This window comes from Amblyomma americanum, chromosome 3 (genome assembly GCF_052857255.1).
Source record: "Amblyomma americanum isolate KBUSLIRL-KWMA chromosome 3, ASM5285725v1, whole genome shotgun sequence".
Classification (NCBI taxonomy): Eukaryota; Metazoa; Arthropoda; class Arachnida; order Ixodida; family Ixodidae; genus Amblyomma; species Amblyomma americanum.
Genome location: NC_135499.1, coordinates 200,489,740 through 200,510,572, shown reverse-complemented (window position 1 = coordinate 200,510,572; position 20,833 = coordinate 200,489,740). Strand labels below are relative to the sequence as shown.

General features: G+C 52.6%; 1 protein-coding gene across 28 annotated transcripts in view; it reads left to right on the top strand.

The window, feature by feature from the left end:
• The window catches only part of by (focal adhesion protein tensin), a 248,222-nt gene that overhangs the window by 182,436 nt on the left and 44,953 nt on the right, over positions 1–20,833 (top strand). For all 28 annotated transcript variants that reach the window (XM_077659626.1, XM_077659629.1, XM_077659625.1 and 25 more), the window contains one exon: positions 14,238–14,276. In XM_077659626.1, coding sequence (XP_077515752.1) covers positions 14,238–14,276 — 39 coding nt within the window. The remainder of the gene's footprint in view (positions 1–14,237; positions 14,277–20,833) is intronic.

Genomic DNA, 20,833 nt, shown 5'->3' with positions numbered 1-20,833 from the left:
AGAAAGACGTCGAACTGCTAACGCTGTTTGTTTTGTGATTCCAATGACGCGGAGAAGCCGTGTTTCTCAGCAGCGGCCCATCATATCTGCGTGTGAGCAAATCCCGCGCTGATTTTCTGCCGTCTGCTGCACGTTTGGTCACGTCTTCGCAGACTTCGACCCTTTCCGAAGCGTTCGGCACCGAACTGCTTCATTACTCAATTTTTATTATTTTTCTTTTATTTGCTTTCGGCGTCCTTTTTGCGTATCCGCCGGTTTACAACCGGCTCTGACGCGTAGATGTGTGGCAGACAGCGTGCTCTCGCCCCCTCCGTCTTTATGTGCCGCGTAGTACAGCTGGCCCTCGGTGCGTCTCGCGCCAGCTGCTCCCATATTCGCCGGCTTGCGAGTGCCGCAGTTGTTCGGCTGGGCTCGCCGCACACGGAGCGTTGGCGTGCGCTCTACGAGCACTTCGAAGTGCTCGGTGCGGCAGAGTATGGAAGTTGCTGCGGCACTTATCAGTTGGTGCATTTCTTGGGATGACTCTCTACACGGGACGAACGCGTGGAAGGAACACGGGGCAAGGGCATTACACTAACAATTGATTCACTTCCGAAAACGTCACACGAATTTCTCTCTCCGTGGGCGACACTCCGCGATTGGCAGCCGAGAAAACAGCTACTGCGCGCCAGTATTAGGCGTGCGGGAACCACGGCCCGCCAACGGATCGCGAAGCGGGTGCGATGCGTGCTGGTGCCCAAATTCTTTCATCTTGAGTGCTCTGCGCTAACTAGGATGGAAGAGGACACACGAGTTATCTCTGTGTGCCCTGCTAAGCGGAGAACATGGTTGAGGTGGCGTAAGAATCGGTCAAATTTGTTGTCGAATAGGCTGTTTGACCCCCCCCCCCCCCCCCCCCCAGCCTTTCGTTTTTCCTAATTAAACACTGCTCATTGAATGTTCCAAATAGTTGTCCACACAAAATACAACCCTATCAGAGAGCGGCTTTTCGGCAGGCTCTACCCCGCCTCAAGCAACGTTAGTGGATTTGTGCACTTCCCTTCGAATGCGTGTGCGATATCCTCTCGTCTTGACGGCTTTGTAGCCTTTGAATACTACGTCGCATCCTTGGTAGGTGCGCGTGCTTAATATTGCTACGAGGTGGCAAGCCATGGAAAGCACGACATGATGACAGAATGAAGATACGATTTAATGGCTGAGGGCCTAGCGCGAGCGCTCCGTCCCGCGCCACTGCCCTCTTCTTTGTCTTCGAGCATTTTCTCCCGCCGGTGTCAGGCGTCCGCAGCGCGCTCTTCGTGATTCAGAAACTGTGCTCACTTTCCTATGGGACGTCGGGGGTGGTCTTAAGTTCAGTAAGAAATACCTCGTATAAGCGTGCACCTCTCTGCACTGTTCCGAACTGTTCACTTTTTCACTATTTCTGTTCACTTTTTGCTTCGCGAATATACGAAACAGGCACCGGTTATTGCAGCCAGTATGTCATCTTGCGTATGCGTTTTCTCCTGTAGGGTGTATGATTACGCTGTAGGGTTGATCAAGGCGGACCTTTTTTTTTTTTCGCCGGTTGCAGGCTTCTTTTGTCATATCTTAAGCTGCTTCTTGAACATAACAATGGGTCGTTTATGGCTTCGGTTCCGAACACAGGCCGTACAATGTTTTTGGGCAATTATCTCCGATGGGTGCCTTTGTCAAGGCTGGTGTTGCGGACTAATGCTTCAGATAAGGCTTCTTTCGCGAGCGGTATACTGTCTAGCCTTCAGGAAACCGGCAGCCGAGACGCCGTAAGCGCGAGCATTTCGTTCTGGCCGCCTTTTACGCTATACGACGAATGCTCGTCCCGGCTGCGCATTTCACTTTCGACATCAGCGGCTACTCTTGCGGAAGCATCTCAGCCGATTTCATTGTGAGCAACTCGTTATAGACGATGGACGCGTAGGCTTCGATTTTGTCGTTTCTGCGAACCCGCCACCATTGAATGCGTGCCCTACTTTATCCGAGTCGAGCATTCTACTTTCTGTGGTACGCAAACGCAAAGTAAGCCTCTCTGTTCCGCCCCAGTCGTTTGCGCAGAGCCAGCGGCTCCTGATGTCAAATATAAATAGATAAAAAAAACAAAGAACGGATGCGAAAAACGTAGGGAGGTGGTGGGTATATGCAGGCCTATTAAACTGCTTCGTCCACAAAGCCACCGCTTTGTATTCGCGTGCTCGAGAACACCCGTATCCGACATGCTGCTCGTTTCCACCGACGCCGCCAACCGCGCGCATTTATTTGCGTAGCCCCCACGGAGCCACCTTTCCACCGCATCAAAGGGGGTTGAGGAGTGGGGCGAGGGGCGGATGGGGGGAGGGGGTGCAACGACTTCGCAAACTCGAGCCTCAGCCTCTGAGGCCAGTTGCTGGAAACCGCAGCTTCTTTTTTCGTTTTCGCGTCGCCAGCGTGCAAAAGCGGCCGGGCAGACCGGCAGGCGGGCAAACGCAAACCCCTCCGAGAAGCCAAATAGAACGAGCGGCCTCGGCGTGGTCAGTAAATTCTTCGCGGAACCAACCGCGCGCTCTAGCCGAACGCGTGGGGCGGCCGGTCTCGATCCGGTGGTGTCTGCAGGCGCACACGTACAGACAAAAGAAATACACGGCCAATCTAAACATTAGTGCGCGTGCGAAATATACGGGTGGCGGCGGCCCGGCGCACGTGTTTGGACAGCAGCGCGCTATTTGTGCGCGGACAACGGCGCCACGGTGTGCGGTTTTGGGAGAGGAGGACGGAGGAAGGAGAGAGAAGTTGTAAGAGTAAGAGGGATCTGTGTTTGGGCTGCCGTCTGTTTGCTGAGGAGTGCATGTGCTTGGTCTCGAGTAGATTTTTTTGCGTAAAACGGGTGTGCGCGCGGCTTGATGCGTCTGGTTTCTGCGTGAAACAAGTTGTGGTTCTCTGTACAGTGACGCCCGAGTTCGGTCGAGCGAATCGGGAACAATGTCTGCAGCTGAGCTGACGAAATGTCTCGATGTTTCAGCTCTGCAGGTTCGAGTGGCCTGTCGCCTTTTCATTTTTTTAACGCGCCAGCGTTAAGGAGTTCGTGTCGCAGAAAAGTCAGTGTCGTCGGCGGCGTTGACCGTGAGCGAAAAATGGCGCATCTCGGTGGACACCTGAACCGCGCCGTAAGGGAAGGGATTTTCCTTCCCTTACGGCGCGGTACGGGTGTCCAGCGAGAATTGTGAGACTGGCGTCATTTCCTTTCCTTAAAACCAATTTTCATTTCATTTTATTTCCCTTATGGTCCGGTTCGGGTGTCCGCCGAGATATGTGAGACAGGAGTCCTTTCCTTAAATTGTCCAACGGGCGACGCGTCGCGCCAAATGGGCAATGGCGTTCCGTGCATTCCTTGGCAACGCTGCAACACGCTGTCGCGTCTCACTCTTAAAGACGAAGCTTAAAGCGTCCCCCAATTTAAAAAATATTGGTCGCCATATACTCGATGGATTTAACATAACTGCTCCTCTTTCGGTTCCCTGAACCCTTTCCCAAAGTTTAGGACAGCAACCCGGACAGGGCCTTTGGCCCGATCTTTAACTCCTCCTATTGGAGAAGCTGGTCGTGTGATCACGTGATCAAGTTGTAGTACTTGCAGTTTCAGTTCAGTCTTCTTCGTGTTCGGGCGGTTAGGAACGGAAACCTTTTTCGATGTGTCGTAGCCATAAAAGCGCCATGAAACTATTCTCCATACCTTTCCCGGTGATACGTTTTGCTGCAGGGAATTATGTGACCACCCTCGGTGTTATCGCTATTGTTGTCGCGGTTTCTTACAGCACACCTGCATTCTTACCACGAATACGCCTATATGGGAGTAAAAAGAGAGTAAGCTGCCCTCTAGCACTCTCCCTTTTATGAAAGGATGTGCGCTTGAAGACAGCTTACTCCATTTCTAGGTACTTTCTGTTAAGACTGTGGCACTACTTCTCAAGGCATCCTTCTCTACCTGCCACACTTCGGGGGCCGTTTTACGGGTCACTCTTGGAGCTTACGGTCCCTTTTGAATCACGTATTTCTTGGGCGTTGTTTTTGCAAAGAAAAAGACCCGGGTTCGAACCCGACCGCTGCGGCTGCGTTTTTATGGAGGAAAAACGCTAAGGCGCCCGTGTGCTGTGCGATGTCAGTGCACGTTAAAGATCCCCAGGTGGTCGAAATTATTCCGGAGCCCTCCAGTACAGGCACCTCTCTCTTCCTTTCTTCTTTCACTCCCTCCTTTATCCGTTCCCTTACGGCGCGGTTCAGGTGTCCGCCGATATATGAGACAGATACTGCGCTATTTCCTTTCCCCCAAAACCAATTATTATTATTATTCAAAGAAAAAGAGCAGTTCACCCCATCTCCCCTCTTCCTATAAATCAACCCCGTCACACTTCGCCATTGCTTGGGCTGTAGGTTGCACGAAGGAAGGAAGGAGGAGATGGCATAGAGCGATGCTGCGTTTCGACCCCGCAGACGTACATTCGCTCGAAATGTTACATTTGAATTTAAATGAGAGAACCTGGTAGAAACAAATGCCTTCGAGCCGAGAAAAGGGCACTATGTATCGATCACACGCACGTTTTCGGCGTTGGCTACGTAAAAAAAAAAAGAATATAGGGCAACAGGTGCGCGTTCGAAACGTTCCTCTCGTCTATAACTTGGCCGCGAGTGCTTCTCTGGGCGCTCTTCTCCAGCTGACCCCTGCCGCTTGACGCTGTGGCTGCCCGAGTGGGCCTCCGCTTCTCACGCCCACGTCTTCCGGTGGTCGTTATGGCGTACAACGATGCTGGGCCGGCCATATCGCTCCTCCATGCCCCCGGCCAGCGCTGTAAACGCGCTCGCTTTTGTCGCTGGGATGCTTTTGTTCCAGCTAGCCGCACGGTCCGGCCGACCGACTCTGCCAACAACCGCCGGCGCTAGTGCCGCGTTTTCCACTGTAGTACACTAAACGGTGAGCCTATACTGAACGCATGCAGCCGCAGTTGTTTGGCCTATGCGAATGTGTTGAGGTGATTGTGCCTGGTGTTATAAAAAGAAAAAAGGAAAACTTTCTGGGCTTATGTTTGAACATGACAGCTTCTAACCGACTGAAATTTTGGTATGCCCCGTGCTGTTCTTCTGAGAGCAGCCAGCGCGCCTGTCTTTGGCACGTGAAATCACAGGCTGGATACACTTGTAGCCTTGGTGCATTAGTCTTGTACATACCGACTGGCATCGACGATACCATCGCATATGAGTAAACGTCTCCAAACGTGGATAACAGTTCCGCAGATTCAGCCGCCGCGGTGGCTGAGTGGTTACGGCGCTCGGCTGCAGGCCCGAAAGACGCGGGTTCGATCCCGGCCGCGGCGGTCGAATTTCGATGGAGGCGAAATTCTAGAGGCCCGTGTACTGTGCGATGTCAGTGCACGTTAAAGAACCCCAGGTGGTCGAAATTTGCAGAGCCCTTCACTACGGCGTCCCTCATAGCCTGAGCCGCTTTGGGACGTTAAACCTCCATAAAACCAAAAACCAAACCAATTCCGCAGATTTATTCGCTCTCGCCAGCCACTAGCGTTTGTATACCAGCGATGCGTCACCACCACCAGCGACTGTATACGAGCGAAAACAGGGATGCACACTTAGAGCCGTCCTTCCCGTGCTGCACGAATAAGGACGCTTCACTGCAGCTTCCCTTTGTCTGACACAATAAAACCGTGCAGTGGGTACAGAATGAGAGCGTACCTAAGCTTATCCAGGGCCGAATCCGCGCACCCTTTCGCGCCTGAGTACGATGCGGTTCTGATCGACGTCCGTGATCTGCCCAATCTCTTTACAAACGAAACGTATTATCCAGGGGCTGGAAAATCGTGCATTACGTTTGCACGTTCGGAAAATTTTGTGTATGCGTACCTCGATGAGCTGGCTACTGGAGAGGCGTTCTAGATGTCTGCGTGGTGCTGCAAGACCATCCGGTATAGCGCATAATACAAGAAACGCCCTGCACGCTTTGTCCTCGCTTTCAACGCCCACAATGCCCACAGGACGCGCATACATGCGCTCAGGGCATACGGGAGCGCATGCTCAAGGGCTATAGTTATGGCTGCCCGACAAGGCACGAACTGCGCATTCAGTGGCTGAAGATACGGTACACGCCCAGGCCGCAGTAGCCGTATGCGAGTACAGCAGCGGCTTCCCAGCATGTAACGTATGAAGGCCCGAACAAGCGAGAAACAACGGTCGAAGGAAAGAAGAAAAAAAAAGCCCTTGTAAAGAGCAGAGATGTGACGCCGGCCTGTCTTCCGAGGGAGGCCTGCCGTTGCCAGCCGCTACGCAGGTGGGGCCGGACGGCAGACGACGCTCAGCCGTCGGGCCACGCCCTCTCCTATACCCTTGAGCCGGTGCCCCCTAATTCCTGTACGAGCTCCCAGATTAATCATTGCGGTGCCCGGCGCGGAACATACCGAGCGCATGCGCTGCACTCCGCCAGATGGGACGGCGTCGTCCCGATACGCACATTTGGTCGCCTCGGAAACTTGGGTCCGTTCCATGTGGCTTAAGAGGCTTACAAGCTGTGCTCGCGTATTATGGGCCCACATATATTTACCGGGGTACTTGTCATTATGTGTGAAGACAACCTGCCACTGAACGCATGTTGGAGAAAATCGTTTTAGTTGCCAGGCTCACTGCAGACTTTTTTTAAGGGGCAGCTGCTAATATCTGTAGACAGGGGCAGGGTTTCTACGGCGTAGGGGCGGATATATAGGCGACCAGTTGAATTGTGCGGACAGTACACGATCGGTTTGGATTTCTTCATGCGCGCAGTGTAGGCAAAATATTCCCTGGTCTCGTTTTCAGAAACTGCGCGCTTCGCATGGTTTACAACATGCATCCGCCTCTAATGTAAATCTTAAGGCCTGTGTCTGAAACGAATCCGCACAATCGCTAACGGAGAAAGTGTTTGCAACTCTAAACACAATTTTACCGCATCTCATGAATGTAGGTTGGCAGCCTCGCTACTAAAAACTTTTCCCTCAGTGGGAAGTTGGCCGGACGGCTGACCTTTCCGTGGAAATTGTCTCACGTTCAGTCCATACGACAATCCATGGACCGAACGTCTTCTAATTCGGTGCCCCTGCCTATAACGTACGCGCCGGCAGGCCGGCAGGGAGAGTGCGTAGTCTGGCTTGTATGGGACTCGTATAACAAGCCCCCCGCATAAAGTATCGGCTGGTACTACATGCCCCTGCCTTCATGTGGCCGCCCGGAACCAGCTCATCGCGATTGCATGGCGTCGTTGCGCGCTGTGTGCCCTGTGATTACTTTGGTCTTTCGTTAGGCTGTTCGTCCCTTACGGCTTGTAATCATTGCCGCTCCGATCCGTATTCTGTTTTTTCATTACTGGAACGGCTTAGTTTCGGTCTTTGTTCCTTCGCTGTATGTACCACTATTCTTATAACTTCTTCTTTAGTTTTTGGTACTTTCTTGTGGCAGCCTTTTTCTTTCCCGCTGCATTCCCGTTGTTTATCTTATTTCGTACGTCGCAGATCGCTTTCGCTCGTTGCTTTCCACGTGGCTTCTCTGCCCTACCTTTATTGGAGCTCACTACCATAGCCGAGCCACTCGACTGTACCGGTCGGCGCGCGTATTTCTTCCCGAGGATATCATTTGGTCTAGACGCATAAGAGCAGGCTTGGCGAGTCGGAAGCAGGCGGAGAAGACCAGTATCGAATGTCGCACGAAGCAAAACATACAATCTCTGGCGGCTGTGTCGTAGCGCGGCAAGCTGCTTGTGCCGGGCCTTCCAGTTGCGCAGGGCGTTGCACGCTCGGAAGAGGTAACCAGGATGCGCGTCCATTAGCCGCGCTGCGGGGAGGCCATTGTTTTCCGAGTCGCTGCGGTGGCGGAGTGCCGCCTGCCATCGTAAATAATCGGCCGGATGAATGCGGCTTTGTTTCTCTACACTGCACGTTTTGCTGGTCGACTCTGAATTGGCGATTGAGCCGTTATTTAAGCGGCTGTGGAGCCGTATGCTGCATAAAAAAATGATGTCTCTCCGTTTCAAGAATGGAGGCTGGCGTCGTAAGGTTGCAGGTACAAAAGTTGCAGCCGTGGTGGAGGACTCAGTCATTGGTGGAGACGATACGAGCACGTGTGTAGGAAAATAATGAACGCTTACTAAGGAAAAAAATACTTAATTGTTGAAGAAAGACTTGATATTCTATGCACTCGCTTTTCTACGGGTGCCTCCGAACTGCGCGTTTTCTTTTGCGGCGTAAAGGCGGAACCGCATGGCGCGTTTTCCGTGAGCGAAAAACGCGACGCGCAGTGGACGCCCGCGTTGCCGTCAACGCGCGAGCACCCGCACGTAAAAAGGGGAGCGGCGCCTTCGCTGCGCGTTTTCCGGGTTGCCAGACAACGTAACTCCCAACGACATGAATTGTCCCTGCTACCGCATATGTAATATGCCCTTAAACTTACACAACACTGCAATAGAAATAATCTAAGTGTAATTACACAACGACATTTTTTTTTCCGAAGTATATTTATCAAGCTTAATTTCAAGCAGGAAGAGTGTGTGCGAAACTGCGACTATGTACTTTCTGCATGCCAAGAGGCCGCTGCTTGTTTACAACTCGACATAGAAAATGCAGTGTCGGGCGCTTACTACAGAGCAGAAGAGGCGGTCGCGTATATCCCACAGGACGCGACGCCTCTCCACTTCCGTGATAAGGGCCTCGTTGAAGACTGCTTTCTTCATTTTCGATGAACACGATGCGCGCACGAAACAGTAGCACGTGTTTTTCACGTGCGCGCCGGTTCTGCAGAGCGAAAAAAAAAATGCGCCGAAGAGGTTCCGTCGAGATGCGCAGAGAGTATGGCCATCTAGTGGCAAAACCAAAAACCAAAAATGCCACGTGACCAAATACCACGTGACTTACTTGAAATCTGATTGGCGGACGCGCCCCGGACGCGCCGCGCGAGGCGTTTTTTTCTCCTCCGAGTAGGAGCACGCGGCGGCGCGATTTCGTGACGGATCATACTGGGCACGCGTCAAAATGACGCGCGCGTCCCACCATCCGCGCGTCAATCGCGCCTGAAATCGCGCCATGCGGTTCCGCCTTAACACAGGGGCAGGCGCGCGAATTTATACTTCTACCCATGCCTAGCGTCGCTTTTGCCTTGATTGTTAGAGAAGGCGAAGGTCCTGATCCCCAGCAGTTACGTTTCGTCACCCTGCAAGACAAAGCTCAAAGCATTTAAACCACGCCGACCACTCTGCCGCCCATTCTCGTCGCTGTGACTCGGTGCATATAGAACCTCTTCCTGTCGCGACCGCCATTAGCGTGCTTCTCTGGGTTTCCGAAACGAATGCTGCAAGCTAACGCGAGAAGATGCTCCGCGCATCCGCTAACCAGCTGAAACAAACATCCGCGTATGCAAGTTGCTCGAAGCCGCCGCGCGCGCACAGCGCGCTGGAGAATGCAGTGTTTGCTCTGCCCGCGTGGCCTCGGTGTAGTGCGTGCGGCATCGGCCAAATGGCGGGCGCTCACGCCAGATCTCGTGACACTTTCTCCGCCGACACGGGTGAGCTGCTCTGATAACGCTGAGGCCGGTCCACCTCTGCGTCTGCTCTCCCTCGATATGAAGGAAAAGAGTCCGCGCCGGAGGAAGTCATATATGCAGAGCGGAGGATGGCGCGGCTGCCAGCGGTCGTGTTGTGCGAGTGATGGGAGGCAAGATTAGGTTATATGAACGACGCGGCCGACACGCCGAGCGTAGCGGGACGTACGAAGGGAAACGCGGACGCTTACACACACCACGGGGCCGTATAGAAGGCCACGGCTGCAGCTCCTAATATGCCGGGATGCCTCAGCGGGCGTCGGCAGCGCGGCGTATATAGACGACATCGCTCGGGCCAAGGCTAGGGCGACAGGAAGCGGGACCGGCGAAAAAGGACAGGGAACGGCAGAGGACGTGCAGTGGCGAGGAACTCAGCAGGAAGGAAAAGAAAGAAAGAAAGAAAGAAAGAAAGAAAGAAAGAAAGAAAGAAAGAAAGAAAGAAAGAAAGAAAGAAAGAAAGAAGAGCAGAGCGATACAAAGCGAAAGACGTGGCAGTGCGCGTACTGGGAGTGCGTCATATGGAAGACCCGGAGCTGATTGCTCAAAGACGGCGGCGACATGGAGGACCACGCCCTGACTGTCAGGTTGCGACAACCGCGTCGTCTCTTTTATGGACGGGGGCCCTGTCACTATACCGCGGTACAGAGCGCGGCAGTGTTCCGTGCTCGGCAGTTGATGCGCGGACCGAGGGCCCTAAATAATGGGAACGATGCGATGCAGTCTCTTGATGAACTTTGGCAGCAGCTAAGGGCGGAGGAATGAATTGAAATGCGCAGACAGACCACGGTGCTGAGCCTCGAAAATGGAAATGTTTTACTTTCCTGCTCGAAGCCCTGCGAAATTATCTGTGCACTTACTTGTCGCTCTGAAAATTTGCACCGGTTTGTGTCAGTTGGAAACATTTTACTTGTTTTCTGGCATGTCTTTTCAGTACTCTTCTTTTCTCTTTTCCCGATTTGTGTTGGTTTTCTTGCCTTCTTGGCAAATGCTTCTTCTTCACCAGGAGACCTTAATTGAGAAGGCAGCCATCGGTGTCATTATGCGTCATTAGGCGACGGCTGCACGAAGATGACTTCTAAGCGTTCGCCCATTTTAAGATTTAAGCAGCTTTAAGCAAGTGAGACGTGTGAGTGAAAAGGCAGTTTCGCACGTTTTATACATGGCTGCTTGTAGTACGCAAAGCCGGCTGCAGGCGTGTGCGTGTTTACGCGCACGTACTGCGCGAAGTGTGTGCATATACTTGCGCAGGGTGTTTTCCCTGTGCTCTGTGGAGTGTGGTAGAGCAGATGCGACCTCTGTCCGCATAGCAGCCGTGTCAAGGGCTTCGGGTGTACGCGGCCGTGTCTGTTTTGGTCTCTGATTGAATTTGTCGCGCCTGCGCTGTTCTCGCCTTTGTGGCCTTGTTAAGCCACGGTTCACTGCTGCGTGGTTGTTGTGCTTGTATACCATCACTTCCGGCCGCCGCTGATTCATTTGCGTATCGTATTTTGCCTCCGACATGTGTGTATGCGGTTGACTGTGGGCGGACCTAAAACTTGAATAATTTGGTGGTTAATGAAGTAAGAACATAGGCTTGGCCGTACGCACGTAAGTCCCGGGGTTCGGGCACTGATTTTAATCGTTAACGGCCATTAGAGGAGACAAGTGGTATTGAAACAATTGTCGATGTTTTACTATAATGCCGTGTTGCAGATGCGACGGGCATTTTTGCACAGACTTGAAAACAGCCTTACACGCCATATAACGACATAACTCATCCTTTCTGTAACGAAGTCGTGACGGAAATGGCTTTCCTGGCTTTCAGTAATGCAGCTATTTGAAGTCATAAAAAACAGCGCAGAAATGTTTGTCAAACTTCAGGAGAAAAAGTGCTGGGCTGAGAAGTGCGCTTTAGACAGCGCAGTTGTGTCCTTGAAGGAATCATAAACTAGGAGATACACGCTGTCTTGTGGCTACAGCGAAGAACACTCGTAACTGGCAGCTGCGTGAGATGTGCAGTTTTTATTTTTGCTAGTACAGTCGAACCTCGTTATAAGTGAACGAAATGGTTTATAACGATATAATTGACTTAACGAAGGAATAAGGATTCCCCTTGGAAGCGACCGGTCAACACGGGCTATAATGAAGCTACGGCTATAACGAAGTAGTCGCCGGGACCCTTCAACTTCGTTATAACGAGGTTCAGCTGTATGCCGTATCTTTGACGCGAACGCGGTAGCAGTGACGAACAGTCGTAGCAGTTAGGTGCCCACGTCGTTAAAACCACGCTGGTCCGGTATGGCAGCTGTAAAAAGTGTTACGCAGGTATCATCTGAAACCACGTTTATCTATTTTCGATGCATGGGGGGGGGGGGGGGCGTACAAGGAGTTTTCATGACATCAAGGGCATGTCATGCGGGGGCCGTCATGACGGGGTTGAGTATGCCTTATTCTCTTCCCAGGACGTTGTTGTTTTACCAACGTCTATTTCTACATTCTAGCGCACTGGCAACAATAGGACGACAGTTCTCAGCTGCTGTTTGGACAAACGCGACAAAAATGTGGCTCGCAGTGTGCAAAGGGCCTGAAATCTGTTCTCGCGCAGTTCGTCCGTGACAGCTTCATTTTTGCTGGCGCTCTCGGCAACGGTTAGCTGTCAGTGGTGTGCGTGATAAATTACTCTTCTCTTTTCCGGGTCGCCACGAAGCAGGAGCGTTGTGGTGGCTGTGCGAGCGGTGTTGCGTCACTGCATGTATAGCATGTATATATATATTGATGCAATCCCCTGACACGGGCGGCTAGCTTCGGATGGGATTCGCGTGACACAACGGAGACGCCTGCGTGTGCTGGCTGCGATGACAGGTGTCCGTGGCTGCGACCTTCGCTCGGTTGATGTATAGCCTTTTCAACACGGACAGTTATCGAATCGTATACGCGAGTAGCGTGCTTATATATTCTTGTGCGGTGGTGACGAAGGGTAGCTTTTGTAAGATGTGAATGAGCGCAGGTGTTCGGGGGCTTTGTTCAGTTTTGTATGCTTTTACTTTTTATTTCTGTGTAGCAGTGCTCATAATGGCGTACGTATTCTACATACTGAAAGAAAAAAATAACACTTGACATAGAAAGCCCGCATATACAAAGAGCTATAGAGAGAGGGGAGTTTACACACCATAGAAGCACTACTTGTCGCTTTTTTTAGTCATCTTCTGTGTTATTTGCAGTGCAGCCGCACTTGAACAACCATTAACTACTATTGCAGTGCTGGCATAACATGATTCTTTTACTTTTATTCTGTGTTATTCTATTATTTCTGTCTGCCGCACAGACTTGCAGATGCCGGCAATATCGAGGGCGTGGCGTCGCATCAGTGTATGATGAACTTTGTAGAGAATAAGAAAAGGAATAGAAATGTAATAGAATATTCCTAGGTATAATACTACTGTCCAGTGCCTAGCCTTACGGGCGGCGCTTGTTAAGTATTATGAATACATACTGCCCCAAAAGTTGCTCACATCTTCCAGAAGACTGTCAGCATCAGTGCCAGAAGCGAGTCGCTGTCTCCTAGCGCGTACCGTCACCGTTGGTAACAAGTGACGTACAAGATGACTTCTTGCGAGTCCGCCAGCTCCTCTTTCTCGCGTAGGGACTCTCCTATCTTCAGACTGGAAAAACAGACGGCATAGTTTAATGGGTCACGCAGGCTCGCCGAAGTAAATAACAAAATGAAGAAAACCCAACGCCCCGCAGAAAGTGAAGTATAGTGTGAACGACGTCGTCACATGGCGCTGCGCACACTCTCTCGTCATACGATATTTATTTTTCTGTCTGGCACTCGCGCGCTCTCTCTGTCTCTCTCTCTCTCTCCACCCGGAACGGTTCCCCAAACATCTTGGCGCCGTCAGTTCGTTGCCCGGCAATCTTCATTCGTGCGGAATCTTTACTGCGGGCGAAAGAACAACACGGGCACGACAAAGAGCGCGAATTTGACGCCTCCGAAGAAAGAGCGAGCTACGAGGGGATGGCAGCGACCAGAAAACAAAATGTATCAAAGAACGAAAAACGCCGACGGGGGAGAACCCTGGCGGGAGCGGATGCGCGCGTCTGGTCTGGCGTAACAGGATTATGACAGAGTGCGCAATGATACAGCGAACAAGACCTCGCATACGAAGTGAATGCCTGTCGTGCATGTGGAAGCTATATGCACGCGCGCTTCTGCCCGACAAACTGCAGTCGAGGCGCCGTGGGAGCGATGTATCATTTTTGGGTGGAAGGCTGACTGACGCGGTGCTCGCAGCGAGAAAACAGAGTGTGACAGACACACAGAGAGAGCTAGTCCAATGACGAAGGTGAAGTTCACGCGTTAAGGTGGCTCCGTACTGTAGATCAGAGTACTGCATTGGAACAAAGTGGCATCATAGCGGCGGACTGCCCATGAACACAAAATAAATGCGGAGTTTGTTCACGTGATGGAGACGCGTTAGCAAGGGCTCCCACTTTTATATATGAAAGGCGTGTCTCTTGAATTTTTAATGAGTTTGCGACACGTATTGGATTTGAATGTTATCGCAAATTAACTCCATCGATGAGTGACCGAACATGGGAACATCATGGCTAACTGCGTGCTTCGTATTTTTCTTTCCCATTTGCAGGTGATATCCTCCTGTGACCCCAAGCAGAGTTATGAGTTGGTGAGTTGCAGGCCCTACAGCCTTCTTTCTATACAGTATGCCCTCTGGGTTAAAAAAGAAAAATAGGGGAAGGGGATTGCTCAGTGTCATTCATCGTTACATGCCAGCTGCCCTGTCGTATCAACGTTCAACTTTGGTTTATTGTAAGCAAATAAGGTAAAGGTAAGTGGGGTTTACCTGTCGCAGAGCGCGTTACTACAGATTCGCTCCAAGCTGTCACTAAAGCTAGCGTTCTCTATTCGCTACTCTTCTTTGTGTGCTGAACAGAGATGAGCTATTTGACGTCACAGTACGGGATGGAGAGGCGTCTAGGAGAGAGATCATTTCTTACGTCTTCTCGTGAGAAATTTACAAATTTGCGGGTGTCTAAAACAGCTCAAACCCTGTAAGGCGGGCTCCTCCCTCACTCTTCTTTGACAGCAGATGCAGGGAGTGACACATAGCGCACAAGGCAGCGGAGTAATTTGACCTGCCAGAGAGGAAGCGGGGGCAGTGCTCTTTTCGAGCAGGCGGATTCGAAAGCGCGGCGCAGAAATCAGATACGAGTGGACAACACACATGTCTCTCTGCCTCCGACGTCGGCGTGCGGCCAACAGGGAACGTCGCTTCCTAATAATAAAACAGGCCGTCCGAGCGTTCATATCGTGTCCCGGCGACACCAGCGGCGACCGCTGCTACAAAGTGTCTCTCGTTCGTAACTCAAGACGAAACGAAGCACGCCCAAGGAGAGCAGGATGGAGAGAGTGAGGGAATCGGAGATGTACCGGGAGATAAGGGCTATGGCCCGTCGGCCTCGCCGCTTCTTTCTTGAAAACTTCTGGTGCACCGTCGCGCGAGCTTTGAGAGGGGGAAAAAAAAAAGTAAAAACTCGAGGGTCAAGAAATTCCGGAGTCCGGTCGGCTCCTTGGCACGCTTTCTCTATCTCATCCCGGCCCGATACATCCCTGACTGTGTGGAGCGCGAAAAAAAATGACCCAAGTGAAAAATAACCGCCGCCGCCGGCGGCAAACTGCTCCCCTCCGGCTGATGCGGGGAAGCAAAAATCAAGGCGCAGGATGCGGGCATGCGAAAAACCTGCGCCGAGAAGCTGCCGTGTCGGGGCTCTGAGGGCTCTGAGCTGGCTGAGGGGGAGGAGGAGGGGGGGCGTGATAGAAAAGACGGAGCAAACCTGAGAGGACACGAGGGTATTAAAGGTCAAGCTGGGAACATTCTTCGCGCGGTCCCCCGCTACTTCGGCCGCCTTTCCGATTTGTTGAGGAGCGTGTGCGTGGCGTGGTGTGGTGCGGCGGCTGGCCCGCTGCACCCCGAAGTCGTGCCTCGCCTCGCCGTTAGATGGGGCGCGCCGCCGAGTAACCACGTGCTCGTAGGCCCCCACGCGCGCAACTTGCGTCCACGCTCCTGATCCGGCGCGCCCAGCCCCGCTCACCGGAACGAATTGTGTATGTGCAAGCGCCGCCCCCGGCAGTTTTTGAACGAGCTGTTGCCCGGCGTCTGCGTTCCGCTCTTGGCTGCAGAGCAAATGAATGAAGAATCGGCTACGTACGCAGCTCGTAATGTTGCTGGCTCACTGGAACCAAGTTTGAAGTACTGGCAGCTTTCGTCGCCTTCCCCACTGGCTGCCATAGTCAGCTGTTTTAGGAGGTCTTCACTGCAGTGCTTACGTGCAATGCGTGAACATTCCTCCTGTCATAGCTTTTCTAACTGCATAACTTTCCTTTGTAACCGCATGGCTGCGCTCATGGGGGTGCTAATGAGTGGTTACTCCCTGGTTCATACCCCTTTTTTGTGAAATAAGAGACGAAAGCCGAAGGACCTGAGTAGGGTCAGCAAATTACCAGACGAGAGCAACTTTCGTAACGCTGTGTGGCAGGGAGCAACGACGGGCACTCATGAGTGAGACTTGCTGGAGAGGGGCTACCCTGTGTTTCGCTGTTTGAATGGCGCCACACGTGCGAGTACCACATTCCAATATTCAAGTTCAACGCACGGCACCTCGAGTTGTGCTGTGTGCCAGCCCTAAAAGGAGACGGAATGACGCGCACACGGCAGACGCAGGGCACCAACTGTAAGCCCACTGGTCAACCATTGGCCGCGTTGTACACGAAGCTGCGACACTAGCGCCGCTTCTCGTGACCACGGCGGCCGCTGTAGGACAGCGACACGCGTACAAAAGGTACACCGGCTTTGGTATTCCAGTGTCGAGTGGCGGGCCAAAGAAGTCTTTCCACTTGCGTTTAATCGCAGCTTTGTTATTCGTCATTATTTTTTTCCTTCAAACCTGCCGTCTTCTATACTACTATCTTTACGTCCTCCACCAATGGTGTTTTTCGCTTTACGCATTGGCGGGAGGACGCGTGGCCGGCAACAGGACGAGGATGCGGTCAGTGAGAAAATCAGTGTTCCGTATACCCATGTTTCTGCTCCGGACGCAGCTTATTTGTTGATGGTGCTCGGATCGATATATCACCTTCGGGTTCACAGCTTCCGCGATACAATCGAGCTGCTCGTCGGGAAGCGTTTCCTGTTGCCGAGCAAGGACGTGCAAGGCGCTCGGGGTGGTGGCCGGCTTCCCTGCGTTTGATTTACGAGCCAGGGTAGCTACCGCGCCGAGAATTTCGTTGACGGGTGCCGGACCGTATCGGAGGAGAATCTCTGCTCGCTCTACGCCAGCCCGAAACGCCATTAGTAATGCCCAGATACCAGGGAACATGGTTGCGTGGACGCGAATTTCAAGTTACGAGCATATACATAGCCCGGGCAGTTTTGTAAAGCTGGTTGCTTTCCTTCTTGCCTGAAGGACGACGGTTCGCTACAGGTTCCAGGATCCTTTCAGGATGCGGAGCGCTACACGGGGCTTAACAACGATTCGCCCTCTTTTCCCGCGCTGGACTAAGTGTGGGAGCACTGCTTGCAATTACGGGGAATACGTTTTCATCCAGAAACCCACGGCGCTAAAGGCGTTACGGGGTTCTAAGCTCGCGTTCGAGCTGCCTGAAAGTGGACATCGCAGTGTCGGGAATCTTGCGCGATGCGACTCCATCCGCGCCGCATTTCTGGCGGTATTCCTCCTCCTCGCCAACTTCATTAAGTTTTACAATCTGCGCCCACATTCACGCGCCCCGAGTCTTGCAATTCGGCACACTCCGCCGGCGTGCGTTGGCGGGTCTTTTGTGTATACGTGACCGCGCGCGAGCGCGCATCCGAATTTGCTGCCCACTTCTGTGCGCCAGAGTTACGCGAAGAATGCGCGTGGGTGCCACGGCTGTGCTCGAGGCGAGAAGGGCCTGCCCAGCCACAACACAAACACCGGCGCCGTGCTCTGCGACGTGTATCTGCCACTGCCGCCGCTTCGATACATCCGCTGCCGGCTGCGGCGGGCTTCGCTCCAACAGGCTTGCGCCAAGCGTTCTTGCCCAGGGGGAAGGGGAGGGGTGGGAGCGCGGCCGGTGGTGGCGTCATGAGGCGCTCGAGAGGTGCCATGTGGCTCCCATCGCGCCCTCGCTGTGTCTAGCGCGGCGCGGGAGAGCGGCCTCGCTCTTGAAGTGCAGATTGCACACCCCCCTCCAACGTATTCCCGCTCGTGGGCGCGGCCCTCCGATGTTTGCCGTGCCATAACGGATAGCCCGAGCGTTGCCGTGCAGTGTGCTTGAGCATGAGGCCGGCATCAGCAGGCCCCCTTTTTTTTGTTCTTTGGTTCTTTTTCGCTCGGGGTTGTCACCCCTTTTCGGTAGAGCCTGCACCATGGACTCCAAGCTTTCGATATCTGCTTATCTTGCCGCTGCGCAAGTGGACGGTTGTTTTTCCTCTTTACACTTTGTTTATGTGCATCCGCGCTATTCCAATGGTCCTCCGCTGTTCGTCTTTCTCGCATGGTTCTTTCTTTTTTTATGCAGTTCGCATCTGGTCTCTCAGTTAATTTTAGTACACTATATGGGGGCCTGCTAGGAGACGCCGCAGTAAACTCCGGAATGCACTCCATTACCTGAGGATTACCGTTCTCCAAGACCTGAGCACCCGATCGCTGCGCCTTTCCTTTCTTCGTATGACCTTCTTAAGAACTTTTCCTCTTGTGCATTCTTTCTCCTGCCTCGAAATGCGCCCGCTTATCCTGTGTTCTCCTCTCTGGTCCTGATTATTTTCTTTGCTTCGCTTTTTAAACGATAAATTCGCGCCAAGTCAACAAGGAAAACAAGAAAATTAATTAAATAAACAATCAAATAAACGCATGAATACGCAAACGAATAATCTCTCCCGCATTTCCAGCTGCAGAACGCCCGTCGTCGGCAGCGGAACGCCACGGCCGCATGTTGCGAGGTGCCGCGGCAACATGCGTGCTGGCGGCGAGGAGTTATACGCCGGTGCCGTCTGCTCGGCGGGGGTTTCTCGGGGTTATGAAAGCACCCCCAGAATTTGCGACGGAGCGAAAGAAAAACAAAGGGTGCATCTGTAACGGGGACGCGGCCTCGGCCGGGCATTTGTTTACGCGCTCTCATCTCCGGAGTGAACATGACGGAGAGGCCATCTTTCTTTCGTCTCGGCGTATGCAGGCGCCGGCACGGAGGCGCTGCTGCGGCCTGCGAGATATGCGAAATAGCTCACGCCTATTCTCGAGGGAGAGAAACGAAGAATGCGTCCAGTGGGGCGCCCGGAATGTTACGCGACGCCAAGGCGCCAGGATATTCATTCTCTTACGGGAGAGCCGTCGGAACACAGGGCGCAGAGCACATGCGTGCGCGTATATATGTTCTAATATTTATCCCGCGTTGCGTGCGGGCCCTCGAAGCTGAGGGCCGCTGCCTTGGCTTCTCATGAACGGAAACTTTTGGGAGTTGTAAACGCTCGTAAATAATGGGCGCTTTTCGTCAGAAATACGCACTCCACTACAAGCGTAACCGGATCTGACTACGCGGCTGTGTGGTGGAAATGCCGCTTCACAAGCGCTACTCCGAAGTCCCGGATGTGGACTGTGAAACTTTCATCCCACCCTCCAGGACTGCATAGCGCCAGAAAAATCGCACGCGTCCCAGCACACGGCTTGGAGCCAGCTCCTTATTGTGCGATGAGCCACGCATATCTTGTAAAGCTCACCGAATGCCTGTATGCGTAGGGAATGTAAAAAAAAAAAATGTGTTCAGGTGGGACGATGAGATTAAAAAAAGTGATAGTTTAGGACAGCCGTGGCGTAAGCAGAACAGTGAGATCAATGCGAGGTGCCCATGTCCTGCTTTGAACTGAATTTGACTGTGAGGTTGATGGTGATGAATGCCTACCTTGTACCGCTTTAACAGAAAACTATAGGCCCATAAATGAAGGAGAATTTATTTCTAGGTGACCCACTATTCGCCTAAAAGTCTCAAATTACTTGCTGCAAAGAGCAAAATTTGTTTTTTTTTTTTCTCGCAGCGTGTGGTTGCATGTGCGCTCATCTCACCCTTTTTGCTCTCACTATATACTTGCCCGACTGAACGTCCAGTCAGCGGAGGAAATGAGATGCCAGGTCCTGCTGCCATAGACGTTATGCACTTAAAAAAAAAAGAAAATTCTAGGCTGCAGTTTTGTACGCCGAGGCCGGTCCCCATCCCTATAACCGAGCGGAAGACGGCGTCACTCGGCATAACTGCTGATTTGCCTTCATACGGGCTGATGCGGCGGGGACGGTATATTTAGACACATAACTGCGCCAGCGAGAGGCCCCCTAAATAGATGAAGCGGGCTGCACGATTGATCGCTTGTCACGCGGTAACTGGATGATGACTGAGCTTTCTCGATGTCATGACCCATTTCGAGCCTATTACCAAGACCGGGAGGGGAACTGCCTCGTTACGCTCCTGAAACCGCGCGGTTGCCACCTGCTGCGGTTGCCTCGTCGCTGTGCATTGCGCATGCTCCGTAGTGCACGGCAATTTCGTGCGGCGAATTGTCGTCGCCGCAGTCACAGCCCAATTACCAGGCCTGCCTGACACATTCGAGCTTCTGTACCGCGCGCGCTTTGTTTCGTGTACTATCGGGGTTAATGTGGCCTGCAGCACGCATTACGTGGTCTGAACTCGCTTTTTGAACCGGTGCGCAGGCGTTCCCTGTGTTGCCTCGGCGTGTTTGGCGCTTTCTGTCACATCGCACCCAATCACCGAGAGGCACAAATTGCAGTGCGGTTCCTACCAGCTCGTTGCTGGCCATACTGATAACCCACTCCGAAGAGCACAGCCACGCGCTCGCGTGTTCACCTTCAGTGTGGACGACTCTGTACCTTTTTCGTATCCCAGAAGAAAACGCTTGAGGCGTTCCGTGTCCGCGCGGCGTAACGTGTTACACCTCAGGTGACGAGGTTTGAAGGTCCTCTTCTTGAGGGTTATCTTCATGGGCGTGGATATAGAACGACGCGATTGTTGTTGCAAGCGGCGCCGATTACGTTTAATCGCTTAAACAATACAAAAACTAGGTCATGTCTCCGATAGTAGTAAGCGCAGCATTCGCTCTGGCAGCACTGCATGACCGGCAGTAAAAAATTATAGCTCCCATCAAGACACAATGTTCTGTGAAGTAGTCCACTTGGAAAG